At 36.5% G+C, this 16862-nt stretch overlaps 1 protein-coding gene across 1 annotated transcript in view; it reads left to right on the top strand.

The window, feature by feature from the left end:
- Positions 1 to 16862, top strand: part of CNOT6L (CCR4-NOT transcription complex subunit 6 like) — a 61183-nt gene that overhangs the window by 3023 nt on the left and 41298 nt on the right. The window contains exons 2-4 of the mRNA XM_004703216.3: positions 1093 to 1279; positions 2249 to 2334; positions 16388 to 16477. Of these exons, the coding sequence (XP_004703273.1) occupies positions 1093 to 1279; positions 2249 to 2334; positions 16388 to 16477 (363 nt within the window). The remainder of the gene's footprint in view (positions 1 to 1092; positions 1280 to 2248; positions 2335 to 16387; positions 16478 to 16862) is intronic.

Here is a 16862-nt window from a genome sequence, read left to right on the forward strand (position 1 = left end):
TCTCTAGCTTCCACTGTCTCTTACTATCAGAATCTAGCCATGGAAATTGATACATAATTAAAATACCACTTTACCTTTGTTGAGTTTGTAAAATACGTTTATATAAATTATATTACATAATTAATTCTTATTGTAGTTTAGATGATATCACACCTTCTGTAGAAACTGAGGCAAACTGATAATTTGCCTAGGCTTTTAAAGCTAATAAAGGGCCCTGATGTCATAGTGTTTACATGTTGGGCTATGATCCACAAAGTCAACAGTTCCTTCCAGGGACAAACACAGGGTTTTCTACTCTCGTAAACAGTCACAGTCTCAGAAAGTCAAAGGGGCAGCTTTGCCCTATAGGGTCAATATGAGTCAGTATTGACTCAATGGCAGTGATTTTAGCTTTTCTGGTTTATAGCTAATAAGTAGTAAAAACCAGAATTATGAATCAGTCAACATTTCTGAATCTTTTTTATAGTGCGGTAAATTGTTATATCTGCTGCCTAAATGATGAAGTCGTAATATAACTGTTTCATTGAGCATGTTGCATGTAATGCAAAACCTTTGGCCAGAGTTCGCAGCATATATTTTATAATCAGAAAGTTGGAGAAGACGTGTCCTGTGGAAATAAAATGCTTTTTGTGGTGGTTAGCTCTGCCAAATTTTTTTCTGTTCAAAATTGGTAGCTTAGTCCAGGCCCTGGAAAGGTATAAACGTTTTACTCAATTTTCATGGATTATATGAAAGGTACTTTTGTTTTATCTAAGACTTAAAAAAAAAAAAGAAGGCTATTCTACCACAAAAGCTTATTCAATCCTATGCTTTCTATTTAATCATCATGATCTCAACACATCCTCATTATGCTAAATGGCATTTAATACATAGATGGTCCACTATAAAGAATGGTTCTCATGACAAAGCGGTGAGAAGTTAAAGGACTGTAGGCTCCATTTATAAGCAATCAATGGTATTAAGTGCAAAATTAAACTGCTAAAATAAAATATTTTCATGTATTTGCAGTTATTTTCCCACTTTTTATTCCTTGTTGCTTTGCAGTTTTATTCTTGGATCTTGAGTTTAATACCTCAATATCTTGCCTTTTAGGTAGAGTGCGGAGCTTAAGTACATCACTTTGGTCATTGACACACTTGACAGCGCTGCACCTAAATGATAATTATCTTAGTCGCATTCCACCTGATATTGCCAAGCTTCATAATCTGGTTTACCTGGATCTGTCATCCAATAAACTCAGAAGTTTACCAGCAGAACTAGGAAATATGGTGTCTCTCAGGTGAGGAAATATTATAGATATGACTCACTATATAAAATTCTAAATTTATCTGATAAGTAAATTATGGGGTGTTAACTCAGCTACTGTTGGATTTGTGTGTAAGAAGATCAGCTTTAAAATTTAGAAGTTCCTGAATAAAAATGTGGTTATCAACATGTTACCCCAAACTTGAGGTCATGTGAGGTTAAAATAAAAAAAGCTTCAGTTTAGGCTCAGGTATTGGATTATGTTAATCAGAAGTAATTGGGGAAATATGGTTTTCTTGGAAATAACATTTTTAGCAACATAACTGATTGTATAGGGTTAGGTATATTTATATTTCGTATTACAATGTCATAAGTTAGCCTTAAATGTAATAATGGCTTTTTGTCTAATGCCTTAAGGTCTCTTAAGAATTTCTTAAAAGACTTGTATGCTCTTAACACTTATATGTTAAAAATTAAGTTTAAAAATAAGAATCTTGCTGTTCACCATCACCTTACAATGATCCAGTAATGGTCATTCCCTCCCCCCCACCCTTATTTTTGCCCTATATAGATTTCCCGGATTTTTCCAACCATAAATTTAGATTTCATATATGGTAGCCTTTGTTTCCTTTTAATATTTATGTTCTGTGTCACTGATTGTTCATCGTGTGAATATACTGGTTCCAGACTATCTGTATAATGTCACTTTGATTTGCATTTGGTAGGCATTTGGGGAACTGGGAGTAGATTAGTGTGAGAACGATACATAATTTGTACACCTCTAGTTTCTGTTAGATAACAAATATATTATACAACCATTTTAAATTCTGACAGATATTTCATGGTATTTGAATATTAAACAACACTTTTGGATAAACATTCAGAAATATAGCTTGATATTCCAACTTATGAGATGTTGGTTGGAAGATTAAGAACAGCGATTGTAGATATTTGTTAAACTTGACATATTAAACTAAAACAAAAATGTCTTTTTTTAAAACAGGGAATTGCTTTTAAATAACAATCTGTTACGGGTTTTGCCTTATGAACTTGGTCGGCTCTTCCAGCTACAAACTCTAGGTTTGAAAGGTAAGTAAGTCTTTTTTTAAAAATGTACATTCACACTTAATATTGAGGTATTCTGAGGGAAAACACTATAGTATAACACTAAAATGATTGTTATATAACTTTAAAAAATATAAGATGTTAATCTAAAATGCTGATCCTCTGATTTTCTTATGCTCCTCAGCTTGGGATAAAAATAGTTTACATACTCATGTAAATGTATATTTTCTTTCATGTCAGAGTGTAGGTGGAGTTTTGTCTTTAATTCAGAGCTCTAAATGCAGATATTGATTAAACATTTAATTTAATGATTTTGAAGAATGAAGAACAATCAAAGCATTGTCGAATATATACATATTTTGTTTTTCTTTGAAGATTTTTTATGTCTTCATGAAAATGCTATATTTACATTTACTTATGTGATAATCTGCCAAGTTTTCTGTTACTCCACTTTCTGTTTAAGTGACCCAGTATAGATGAGTAAAGCACTTGCAAAAAAGAAAAGAAAGCATGTCTTACTTCATAAGTTTAAATGGCAACTAACAAACTCCAAGGTCAGTAGTTTTAGACAATTAGCCACTCAATAGGAGAAAGATGAGGCTATCTCCTCTTCCAGAGTCACAATCTCAGAAACCCACCGAGACAGTTCTCTTCTCTACAGTAAGGTTGCTCGGAGTCAAAACTGACTCCATGGCAGTGGGAGAACGACTCTCCCTGAGGACACAGACTGTTGAGTGCTTGACTGTTAGTCTAAAAGTTGCTGATTCAAATCTACCCAGTGGTACCTCAAAAGAGAGGCCTGAGGTGATGACTCTACAAGGTCATGGTCTTGAAAACCTTGTGGTTGTACATGGGGTTGCCGGGGACTAACACCTCAGTGATTGTAGCTTTATGTTCTGAGGAAGGTGTAAAGCATGAAATAATTGTTATCTGTTAGGTGCTGTTGAGTCAGTTCTGGCCCTAGTGATCTCATGCACCATAGAACAAAACACTAATCCTGTGCCATCCTCACAATTGTTCTAATTCTTGAACCTATCAGTGCAGCCACTGCGTCAATCTATCTTGTTGAGGGTTTGCTTCTTTTTTGATGCCCCTCCACTTAGAATTATGCCCTCCTGGGACTGGCTTTCCGTGAGCCCAAGTCTTGCCATCCTTGCCACTAAGGAGCATTCTGGCTGTACTTCTTCCAAGACAGATGCCTTTGTTCTTTTGGCAGTCTATGATACTCTCAGTATTCTTTGCGAGCACCATAATCCAAATGTGCATAGGTTCTTCTTTGCCCGTTTTTATTCGGTGCCCAATTTTAATATGCAAAGGTGGAAATTGAAAAATATCATGGCTTTTCTTTTTTGTGTGTGTGAGATGAATTTGTCACTAAAGACTTCAAGTCCTTTTCAATTTTACTTTTCCTCTTTTTTAAAGCCACTCAAACCACTCTGGAGGGATTTTTTGTTTGTTTTGAAAGAAATATACTATATATTTACACAGCCCATCTCAAGAAAGGAATCAACAATAATCTCTTTAAACTCTCCATATGTGCTTGTTTTTGTTTTGGGGGGGGGCACTCAATTTTCAACACTTTAAAGAGATTTTTGTGCAGCAGATTTACTCTTGAGATGTATTGTTTTCTCTCTTGACTGCTTCTTCTATGAACATTGATTGTGGATCCAAGCAAAAAAATTCTTGACAGCCTCAATCTTTTCTATATTTATCATGATGTTTCTTACTGGTGCAGTTGTGAGGATTTTGGTCTTCCTTACATTGATTTATAATCCATACTGAAAGCTATAAGCCTTGATCTTACTTTTAGCAAGCAGGTTGTATCATTTGCATACCACAGTTGTTAATCCAGATGCAGCATTCTTCTTCATATATAGTTCACCTTCTCAGATTATTTGCTCAGCATACAGTTGGAAAAAGTATGAGGAGAGGATACAGTTCTGATGTAGACCTTTCCTGATTTTAAACTATGCAGTACTCACTTGAACCGTCTCTTGATCCATGTACAGGTTCGGCATGAACTCATTGAAGTGTTCAGGAATTCTCATGCATCTCTCGGGTATCCATAGTTTGTTATGATCCATACTATCAAATGTCTTTGCATAGTCAGTAAAACACAAGTAAACATCTTTCTGGTATCCTTAAATTAGTCTTTATAGCCACATGCTGGTGTTTTGTGTGGAAAAGAAACCAAAGAAATTGAGTATTTAAAATAACAATGGAAGGGTGGGGGAGAAAGGGAAACCAATCGCAGTGATCAATGTTTAAACCCCCACTCCCCACCCCAGGTGTCGAACAACAGAAACATGGGTGAAGGGAGCCAGTGAATGGTGTAAGATAAGAAAATAATAATAATTTATAATTTATCAAGGGTTCGGAGGGGGTTGGGGAGAGGCAGGAAAAGAAATGAGCTGATACAAAGGGCTCAAGTAGAAAAGAAATGTTTTGAAAAGGATGATGGCAACATATGTACAAATGTGTGCTTGACACAGTAGATTCATGGATTGTTAAAAGAGCTGTAAGAGCCCCCAATAAAATGATTTAAAAAATAACATTGATATTTTAAAAAGACACTAAGAATTTACTCCCGTTGAGATGCCATTTTGCCATGAAATTGTGAGAGGGGTATGTGTGCCTTTTTTCTACTTCTCATTTTATTAATGAAGCTGCATTCTTCTCTTCTAGTTTCTCAGATTACTTGCTCAGCATACAGATTAAATTAGTATGCTGAAAGATTACAACTCTGATGCACACCTTCCCTTGATTTTAAGCCGTGCAATATTCTCTTGTTCTGTTCAAAAGACTACCTCCTTGTCCATGTTCAGGTGCTGCATGAACACAATTAAGTGTTCTAGAATACCTGTTCTTTGAAATGTTGCCCATAATTTGTTATGATCCACCTAGTCAAATGCCCTTTCATATGCAATAAAACACAAGTACACCAAGTGAAAACACACAACCAAGATCCATCTTATAGAAACAATGATTTGCCTTATTCTGAATCCTCTTTTGATTCTACCTTGACTTTCTGGCAACTCCCTGTTGATACTCTGCTGTAGTCATTTAAAAAAAATTTTTCCAGCCAGTTTTACTTGCATGTAAAATTAATGATATTGTTAGAAAATTTTCGCATTCTGTTGGGTCATATTTCTTTGGGATTGGGAACACATACGGATCTCTTCCAATTGGTTTGCCAGGTAGTTCTTCAAATTTCTTGGCGTAGATTTGTGAGTACTCCCAGAGCTGCATCAGTTTTTGAAGCATTTCAGTTGGTTTCCTGTAAATTCTTGGAACCTTGTTTTTTTGCTAATGCTTTCAGTGCATCTTGGACTTCTTTCAGTACCATCAGTTCTTGATTCTATGCTATCTCTTGAAATGGTCGAACATTGACCATTACTTTTTGACACAGGGCATTCTTTCCATCTTTAAAAAAAAGTAGTTTTATTTGCATATACTTCACATGTCATACAATTTAATCGTTCATATTAAGAAGAGTGTATGGTCATTATCACATCACTTTCAGAAGACTTTCTTCTCATATTCATTGTTGTTCTTGCTCCCTTTCCCCTCAGCCTCCCCTGCCATGCCCATAGATTACTGTCCAGATACTGTCTCTAGATTTACATATCCTGGACTCTATATACAGTAAATCATACAAACACAAAAAGGAAGAAAGCAAACAAAAAACCCCAACAATGACTGGACAAAACATAACAAACCTTAATCAAAAAGCAGAAAATAATAAAAACTGAAATAACTTTAAAATGGATCAAAAGGGAAATTAAATAAGATATTAAATTTTAACCTAATTACATCTGCCATAATTGACTTTACAGTGCTCTCTGTCTAATAGCAAGGCGATTCATAAACTCCATCTTAGGTTCAGAGAGGATTCACTGAGGATAAATCCATGTGAGGAGGATCCTGCAAATGGATTTTGGACTTCCACTATCATCCATAGCTTTCTGCAAACCAGGTGTTTAGAATTTAAACTTCTAATGCTGTTCCCTTCTTTGGATTTGAGTTTTATTACTTAGACTCTTTGGATCACATAGGCTGATATGCTTCTTCCACGTGAACTTAGTTGATACCTCACTTAGAAGCTGCTTGGTTTAAGACCTTTTCATCATCTTTTGATGCTTCTTGCATCATTCGATATTTTGCTCATAGAATCCTTCAGTACGGATAATCAATTTTACAGTTTTCATCAGTTCTTTTAATTTAAGAAATATTGAACCATGTCACCTGCCAATTAATTAGATAATAAGTAGTCGGTTGGTTTTGGAGATTGCTATTCTTTTCTAAAGGTCAGTTTGTCCAACCTTGCACTAGTCACTATTGTTACAATTATTTTGACTTTATCTTGAGGTTTGATATCTGGTTTGGGAACCTCACAGTTTTTTCTAATTTTAGCAGTGGGTGCCTTTATTCTTTCTTATACCTAAGAAAATAGCTTGTCACTTTTCATGAAATAGCTTGCTTGGACTTCAGCATTGCATTCACTATCTGGGTCAATTTAGGAAAAATCGACATTTTTTTGATACTAAGTCTTCCTACTCATGCATTTGGGATCTCTCTTTATCTTTTGATGTTATTTAATGTCTGTAAATAAAGTTTTATGGCTGTTTTCAGGTTGGTCAAAGTGTATCTTTTGATAGGTTTGTCTCTAGGTATCATAAGCTTTTGGTATCTATTGTAAAGCATATTATTTTAGAAAAGTTTTCCCACCTGCTGGGGTATAGATAATAAAATTGATTTCTTAAAGCTGGTTTTGTACTACGCCATCTTGGCTAAACTCACATTCTCTCTAAAAATTGGCACTTCTTTTGAGTTTTATATTCAGAAAATCATTTCATCTGCTAATAGTTTTGCTTCTTTCAAATGTTTACGCATTTAATTTCTTTTCCTTATCTTAATGCATTGATTAGATCAATTTAGTACACTGTAGAATGGAAGCATTAATACTGGATTGAGATGCCGGTAGTTAAGGTTTATTTTGCCAACCTGGCTGATGAACACATGTGGGATTAATTGAAGGGCAGAGAGATAAATGGCTCGGTGAACCTCGCCTGTCTTGTGTCTTGCTCTCTGATGGTCGGACCAGGATGCAGCTGCCTTAGCCAGTACCCTGCTTCAGCTGGCAAGGCTCACTTCCTGCAAGACATCCCTGAGGAGAAGCCACATGGACCTACCCTGATGTAGCCCTGGGTGCTGGAGCAGCCGTGTAGAGACCCCTGCCAGCGCTGAGATGCTTACACGCTCACTGACTGTGCTTTCCTCCTGCAGTCAGCGTCATTGTGTGTGTTTTGTGAGATTGAGGAGGACTGTAGATTGATGTTGGACATATGGGCTGATGTTGGATTCAGGGCTTGGACAGCACTGGGTTGGGATGCTTTCTTTTTTTTTTTTTTTTTTTTTTTTTTTTTTGCTTTCTTAATGTACATTTACCCTTTATATAAAACTCTCTCTTATATACCTATGAGTTTTTGTGGATTTGTTATTCCAGTTTACACAGGCTAGTACATGGATATATTTGTTTTTAACACTCTTATTTTTCTAATATTTTCCTATTAAGAATGATAATGTCATTTATATAATTTTTTGGCAAAAGCCATTTTTTGATGTTTTAGCAATTTTAAAACAGTTTAAAAATTGTTTTAGCAGTTTTCTATTCCTATTTTGCTAACCTGTGCTTAGATGCTAAATTCCATAGGATACTTTCAATATGTTTATTGACATACTGTCTTTCTCATTTAATAAGTTGAATTGGTGTTTGTATTATTGAGATGCCTTCCTCCCTCCACTAATGTAAGCCACACTTAAATTCTTGACAGATAAAATTTGTTACAATGTTTGCTAAATATTTTAATAAGATGCTGGATTTAATTTTATAAAAATTGTCAAGAACTATAGTTTGCCCTATTTATCAAAACCAAACCAAATCCACTGACACTGAGTTGATTTTAAACTATAGTGACCCTTTAGGGCAAAATTGAACTGCTCTTTATGAATTTTGAGGCTATAAAATCTTTATAGAAATAGATTGCCTCATCTTTCTTCTGTGCAGTGGCTGAGAGTTCAGACTGCTGACCTTTCAATTACCAGCTCACTGCACAAACAGCTGTACCACCAGGGCTCCTTTACATTAGCCAGTGATTTTCATGTTGGTGAGAGAAGACATGACATATGTGGGCCAGAGATAGAGGACAGTTTACATAAGCAGTAAGATGGGTTCAGATGCAAGCAATGTACAGTGGCTTGCATTAAAACTGAGGAATCGAGGTCCGCGGATTTAGCTGTTTGTCAGCAAGCTGCAAATATTGTAGCAAGTCAGTCTTCCCAACTTGGGAAGCAAGCCAGTTACGGCCTATTTATATTTAGTTGTTTGACTACTTGAAGAAGCTCTGTGCGTCAAGAGTGAGATAGATAAGCCTTGGGCTCTAGCTTGTTGATATTAGGTACTGCTGTGCAGGCTCCAACTCCTAGCAACTCTGTACTACACTGCTTAGTCTGGTTTTTTCCTCACAGTTAGGCTTAAGCCCTTTGTTGCAGCTACTGTGTCTATCCATCTCTTTGAGGATCTCCTCTTGACTCCCTATTCACTTTACTACGAATGATGTCTTTTTCCTGAAACAGTTCTTGCCTGATACCATGTTAGAAGTATGAGACCAGGTTTCCTTATCCTTGTTTCTAAGAAGCATTCTGGCTATACTTGTTCCAAGAAAGATATATTTGTTCTTCTGGCATGGTAATTGTAATACTCTTTAACAGCTCCATAATTCAAATGCTTCGATTTTCTTTTGGTCTTCTTATTCAATGTCCAACTTTCACAGACATAAGAGGCAGTTGAAAAATTCCATGGTTTAAGTCAAGTGCGCCTTAGTCCATAAAGTGATATCCTTGCTGTTAAACATGTTAAAAGAGGTCATGTGCGGCTGTTTGACCCAGTGCAGTATATCACTTGTTTTTTTTTACTTTGTTTTCATGAACATTGATAGTGGATCCCAGCCAAATGAAATCCTTGATAACGTCTTCAATCTTTTCTTCGTTTATCCTGATGTTATATATTGGCATTTGTGAGAATTTTAATTTTTGTACATTTGAGTTGCAGTCCATTTTGAAGGCTGTAGTCCTTGATCTTCATCTTATCAGTATTTTTGTTTGTTTCTGTTTGTGTTCATGAGTGAGGTAGACCTATGTTTTCTTTATTTTATTCAATTTTCCTTGTCAAGGATCCCTGGTTGCATAGTGGTTATGCATTGGACAGCTAACTGCAAGGTCAGCAGTTTGAAACCACCAACTGCTCCAGGGGAGAGAAACAAGGCATTCTACTCCTATAAAGAGTTACATTTTCAGAAATGTACCCGGGCATTTCTACCTTGCCCTATATTACATAATCACTACAAGTTAGAATTGACTTGATGGCAGTGAGTTTGATTTTTTTGAGTCCTTGTTTGGTTTTTGGATATCAAGGTTTAAGCTCGTGTAATATTTCTTATCTGCAAAATAATTTCTATTTGAAAATTTGATAGAATAGTGCTGTAAAGTTATTTTTGTGTATTTGTGGAAGATATTTAATTTCTACCTTAATATATGTGAAGTCAAAAGAACTAGTCAGGGTTTCTAATTGAAAGTGAATCAGCTTTACTGAACCCTGTTGAATTAGTTAATTGTGCCAGCCTGCCCGATAATCACATGTGGGGCTAATTGAAAGGTGGAGGGATAAATGGGTGGTGAGCCTCGCCTTTCTAGTTCTCGGGTCTCCTGTTTTGTGATGGTTGCACTGGGTGCAGCTGCCTTAGCAGTTCCCTGCTTCAGCTTGCAAGATTAACTTCCTACAAGACATCCCCAAGGAGAAGCTACATGGACCTATCCCGATGCAGCCCTGGGTGCTGGAGCAGCCGTGTGGAGACCCCTGCCAGCGCTGAGATGCTTACACGCTCACTGACTGTGCTTTCCTCCTGCAGTCGGCATCATTGCCTCTGTTATGTGAGGTGGAGGACTTTGTGGACTGGTGTGGTTAATGGGTTAATGTTGGATTTGTGGGCTTGGGCAGCATTGGGTTGGGATGTTTTCGTGATGCACATTTTCTTTACATAAAACTCTCTCTTATACATGAGTTGCTGTGGATTTGTTTCTCCAAAGTACCTAGACTAATACACCTATGTAAATAAAGCTTGTAGTTTTTCTGAGCTTTCAGTTTTATTTCCCTAAAACTGTTAGTAAATTTCTCTACACTTTTTATAGACTGTTCTATTTAAAGATACAGCTTCCCTCTTCTTAACTATTTGCTTTATATCTTTTATTAGCTTCACCATATGTTTGTTAGTTATGTTCTTCAATGGATCATTGTTGAGTTTCATTTTTTAAAAGCGTATTAATCGCTGTTTGTTTTGGTATGTAGTAAATTGTCTATCACAAAACATTTGCCAACTCAATTTTTGCATGTATAATTACTGTATATACTGAGGATAAGCTAAGATTTGTGTTGGCTTATACTCAAGTATATATGGTAAGCGACATTGATTACATTTATGATGCTGTGCCACTATTACTACTTACTTATTCCATATTATTCTACCACTAAATTATTCTCCCCTGAGTAGTGACTCCCCCTGTTCTCGTTCCCTGCTACTTCTAGTCATCACTAATGAGCCTGTTTTATCTATATCTGTTTGTTTTATATAAGTGGGTTCAATTGTTCTTCTCAGACTAACATTTGAGCATATATCCAAGGATCATCCATTTTGCAGCAGACGGCAGGACTTCATTCTACTTTATGACTGAGTAGTTCCACTCTATGCATACACTACATTTTGTTTATTAATTTCTTGATGGGCTTTTAGGTTCAATTTTTGTACTATTAATAGAACTATAGCAAACTTTGTATTCCTCTTTTCACTTCTTTTGAGCCTATAACAAGGATTTGGACTGCTGGATCATATGATATATTTGAGATCCACTGTTTTCATTCCAACCAACAATGGTGAATCAATTTCTATACATCCTTGCCTGAAACCTCTTTCATTCTTGTTTTTAATTGTGGTATTCTCATAGGTGTGAAGTGATATTTTCTCATTGTGGTTTTGATTTTATTTCCCACATGACATTGAACATCTTTTGTTAACCATTTTTATACTTCTTTGGTGAGATAAATAGCATAAATATTGAAGGTGTTTGCCCAGTTTTTGATGGAGTTGTTGGGTTTTTGTTAAGTTATAAGAGTTCTTTATATATTTTAGAGATTACAGGTATGTATTTGGATATTAAATCCTTATCAGATATAGGATAGCCCCAAAATTTTCTCCCATTCTGAAGGTTATCCTTTACTATGTGAATTAGTCTGGGTATACTAGAGAAACAAAATTTATAGACACTCATATTTTATAAGAGAGAGTTTTACATAAAGGGTAAGTGTACATTAGGAAAGCATCCCAATCCAGTTCAGTGCAAGCCCATAAGTCCGAGATTAGCCCCAATGCCCAACACTGATCTACAAAGTCCTCCTCAAACTCACAAAGCACATGCAATGAAGCTGAATGCAGGAGGCAAGCTGAATCAGTGAGCGTGTAAGCATCTGAGTACTGGCAAGGGTCTCCATGCGGCTTCTCCAGCACCCAGGGTTGCATCAGGGTAGGTCCTTGTAGCTTCTCCTCAGGATGTCTTGCAGGAAGTGAGCCTTGCCAGCTAAGGCAGAGAACTAGCTAAGGCAACCGCAACTGGTCCGACCATCAGAGCACAAGAGACAAGACAGGTGAGGCTCACTGATCCATGTATCTCTCCGCCTTTCAATTAAACTGCCCTTCAATTAATCCCACATGTGTTCATCGGCCAGGTTGACACAATAAACCTTAACAATCACAATCTACCCCTTGCCAACTTGGCATCTGTACCCAATTCTTTAGCCATACATATAATTTTCAAACAAACAATAACAAATTCATATCTGTACCTATTAGGATAAAACTAAAATGAATACAATTAAAAATGTCCCATCCTCATTTAAACATAACATTTTATAAGTGAACAAAACAAAAATATCCTATGCCTAACAATTGCGGTTAAGTAACACCTACACCGTAATCCTATAATCCTATGAGTATATTCATGGAAGTTTGTAAGCCATCTACTTCCTGCCTTTATCCCCCCAATTTTGAGTATCAAATTTCTATACTGCCCACTTACAACAACCCAGTGCTCTGAGGAGACAATTATATTCTTTGATGTGAAGAATCTTCATTCCAGTTGGAACTTTGTGAGCCTGCATCCATAAGCAAAGTCAAATCAGGACAGGCCATCTATAAAGTCTGCAGCAGTATACACCAGTTCACAGGCTCAAATAACTTCTCTTCATCTGGTCGGGTTCTGGCCAACTCAATGTGTGCTGTCTCACTTAGCCTCCCCAGGGTGCCCATTGGTTGCCTTGACTTTAGACCATGAGCTCGTCAACAAGCCTAACCCCCCTCATGCTAGGTCATAAACTTTAGATCAGTCAGCCCGCTCTTGTCTTCTCTTTTTCCTGTAAACCAAATCCACAGGTGTTAGTGGCCAGACTCAGCCCATCTCTTTATTGCTGCATTTCTTCCACTTCCCTGAGACAGCTAATACACTGGCAGTTCTTCAAATCTCGAGGGCTGCTGGGTGCAAGTCAAGGAAGCAGACAGCTGAGTCCTCTGTAGAGTAATTCAGGCAATCCAGCCACAGGCAAATAGCAAGGCAGGGCACCAACAGCCAGATGACAGGGTCCGACAGTCTCCAGCTCAAGTGATGTATACTCCAGTAGCGTGGCGAAGCAGGTCTTGAAGGAACCTCAAACTATAGCAACACGGTTCCATGGTTAGGTGTCCCACGGGTAGTGTAGCTTGCAAGTTGAGGCAAAGAACCAGCTAAGGCAGCCGCACATTGGTCCATTCATCAAAGAGCACGAGGCAAGAAAGGTGAGGCTTGCCGATCCATTTATCTCTCCACCCTTAAATTAATCCCACATGTGTTCATTGGCCAGGTTGGCACAATAAACCTGCCTATCACAGTATGTTAATGAAATCCTTTGATATTTGATGAATAAAAGTTTAACATTTTTTAATCAGGTCTTATTTAACCTTTATTTTGTCTTTTGCTCCTCATGCTTTTGGTGTAATATAAAACCTATTGTTTAAGAAATGGTTTCTCATGTCATATCCCTATATTTTGTTCATAGGATTTTAAGATTTTAGCTCTCACATTTTGTTCTCTGATTCATTTTTATATATGGTGTGAGGTATGGCTCTATTTTCATTCTTTGGTTTATTGAAATCCAATTGTCCTAGCATCATTTGTTGAAAAGACGCTTAACTCATTGAATTTACTTAACCTCCTTGTTGAAAATCAGTTCACCATAGATGCATGAGTTTATTTCTAGACTCTTACATCTATTTTATTTTTCTTTATGCCTATTATTATACCAAGTATGAGTTCTCTTAGGTTATTGAGGTTTTTTTGTTTGAATTGCTTTGGCTATTTGGAGAAGTCTAGGTAGTACAGTGTCTACATACTTGGCTTTGAACCCAAAGGTTGACTGTTGTGCCCACCAACTGCTATACAGGAGAAAGATGGGTCAGTCTGCTGTAAAGATTAAAACCTTTTGCAGCAGTGCTGCTCTGTTTTATTGAACACGGAGTTAGAATAGACTCAACAGCAATGGGTTTGATTAATGAGTGGGTAAACATCTTCAGAGTAGGATTTGTGGGTTGCGTGGTCCAAACCTATTGCTACTGAGTTGATTCCAGCTCATAGTGACTCTCTATAGCAGTGGTTCTCAACCTTCCTAATGCCGTGACCCTTTAATACAGTTCCTCATGTGGTGGTGACTCCCCAACCATAAAGTTATTTTCATTGCTACTTCATAACTGTAATTTTGCTACTGTTATGAATTGGGCAACCCCTGTGAAAGGGTCGTTTGACCCCCAAAGGGGTTGCAACCCACAGGTTGAGAACTGCTAATCTATAGGGTTTCCAAAGCTGTAAATCTTTATGTGAACATGTAACACCTTTCTGCTGTAGAGTGGCTAGTGAGTTTGAACCCTGACCCTGCAATTAGCAGCCTAACATTTACTGTAAAGGGCCTCCAAGGAGGCTCCTTAAAAGTTGCAAAGTAAAACCAAACCAAACTCATTACCATCAAGTTGATTCCAACTTTTAAAGCTTGCTAAACTTTATAACACACTGCCAAACTTTCTAAAAACAGGTTTATCATTCTGCATTACCACCAAATATATGAGAGTAGCTACACATCTTTGTGAGCATTTGACCTTGTTATATACATCAAATTTTTTTTTAACAGGTGATGGGCGGTAGTAATATTGTAGTTTCAAATTTCATTTCTGGAATATCTAATGATGACTATCTTTCTCATCTGCTGCTTCCCATCTCTTTCTTCTTTGATGAAATGTGTCTTTAAATCTTGCTTACTTTTGTAATTGGGTTGCTTCTTTTCCCTAATTAATTGCATTTTGAGAGTTTATAATAGATTTAGTGTAGAACTCCTCTTTTAGATATGTGTTTTGCAGATTTTTCTGCATTCTGTGACTTGTATGTATTATTTTCTTAACTGCCTTTTAGAGAGCATTTTTATTTTTATTTTGAGGAAGTTCTCTTTACCACTTTGCTTCTGTGAATCATTTCTTTGGTATTTCATGTAAGAAATCTGATCTTTTGAAGATTTTATTCCAGAAATTTTATAGTTCTATGCTTTACGTATAAGTCTATGTTCCATTTTCTATGAATTTTTATATATGGTGCAAGAAGTATTTCTTTGTTGTGTATATATCCAATCATTTCAGCACTATTGAGAATTATACTAATACTCACATTCAGTTACCATTGGAACTTGATTAAATATCAGTTGATGATAGCATCTTGGCAAGAACTACTTCATGCTTGCTCTCCTGTCCTGTTCCCAACATGGTAGACAAAGCTGGAACTGCTGAGATCCAGTAGGGGCCAGACTAACTTAATGCAACCGCATCAAGGACCAAAGATTCACAGGTGGCCATCGCCGTTTTCTAATGGAGGTGGCTGGTAGATCTGATCTTTGGCCCAGACCCAGCCATGATTCTAATAATTGAGCAAAGGATTTAGATCCTGTGGACTGTGTATCTGGTAGACTCCATATCATTTAATGTTTTGTTTTCTATCTCTTTTGAGTGATTCCCTTAGATAAACTTTACTATTAGTAATTTTCTTTTCATCTGTGTCTAATTGGTTTCTAATGATTGTGACTCCTCCAAATAAGATTTATCGTCACATAAAATACCCAAATGTTGATGTATCCTACTAGATGATTTTTTTTCCTCCTTTTTGATGAATTTTGGCTAAGGTTTACCTGTGTGGCTGTCACCTAGATCAAGATTTCTGTCACCCTCAGGATGTTTCCAATCTTCCAGTCAATTTTAAGCTATCAGCCAGATTTGCAAATTAGTTACACATTTTTACACTACTAGCACTGTGTAAAAGGTCAGATACCTTACTTTCGTTAAAATGCTTTGTTGATCAATATTTTAGATTTTTAACTCTTTGTTGTGTGTTTTCTGCATTTTAACTTTGCTTTTGCTTTAGCAGTTAGGCTCTCTCATTTCTGTGCGCTCTATTTCTCTCCCCAAATCTGTCTGAAAGTCTTTTGTTGTATATTCATCTCACGGAACCTCTTTTATTTCTTGAGGGAGTAGTCTGCTAGTGAGTTTGAACTGATGCACTTTATAGTTACGCAGTGCAGTGTTTACCCAATAGCACCACCAAGACCCTTCTCTTTAAAAATAAGTGTACAATTATTTTTTCAAGAAATCAGGTTGTGAAAATTTTTTGGAATTAACCATGATTAATAGGTATGTGTGTTTGAATTTGACAAATCTAAGTTTTAGGAAAACTGTGTGTGTGTGTGTGTGTGTATATATGACAATGCTTTTGAAGTTTTTTTTTAAACTATCTTTTCAAGAAGTGCTTCAAATTTATATAATTTCATGAAATTTAAAGTTTTATACATCTTTTATCATATCATAAAAAGTCTAATAAATTGTGTTTTAATTTTTGTCTTTTGTACTAGGCAATCCTTTATCACAGGATATTCTGAACTTATACCAGGACCCAGATGGAACCCGAAAGCTACTGAACTTCATGCTTGACAATCTTGCAGGTAATCATTAATGACAAAGCAGAGAGTTGTACAGAGATGGTAGTTAGCTAACATGCTGCTTAAGAGCAACTGACGATTTTATATAAAGACCTTACAGGTCTGGTGTGCCCAAGAAACTATGACTTTCTTTTTATATATGGAGTACTTTCTATTTACTAAGCAATATGTTAGAAGTTTCAGGTACATTATCTGGTTCAATTTTCCCAACAATCTTAGGAGATTTAAAAAAATAATTTTATTGGGGTCTCATACAACTCTTATCACAATCCATACATACATCAATTGTACAAAGCACATTTGTACATTCGTTACCCTCATCATTCTCAAAACATTTGCTCTCCATGTAAGCCCCTGGCATCAGCTCCTCCTTTTTCCCCTCTCGCTC

This window comes from Echinops telfairi, unplaced genomic scaffold (assembly GCF_000313985.2).
Source record: "Echinops telfairi isolate 266 unplaced genomic scaffold, ASM31398v2 ScPeMD7_7468;HRSCAF=8506_0, whole genome shotgun sequence".
In the NCBI taxonomy this organism is placed as follows: Eukaryota; Metazoa; Chordata; class Mammalia; order Afrosoricida; family Tenrecidae; genus Echinops; species Echinops telfairi.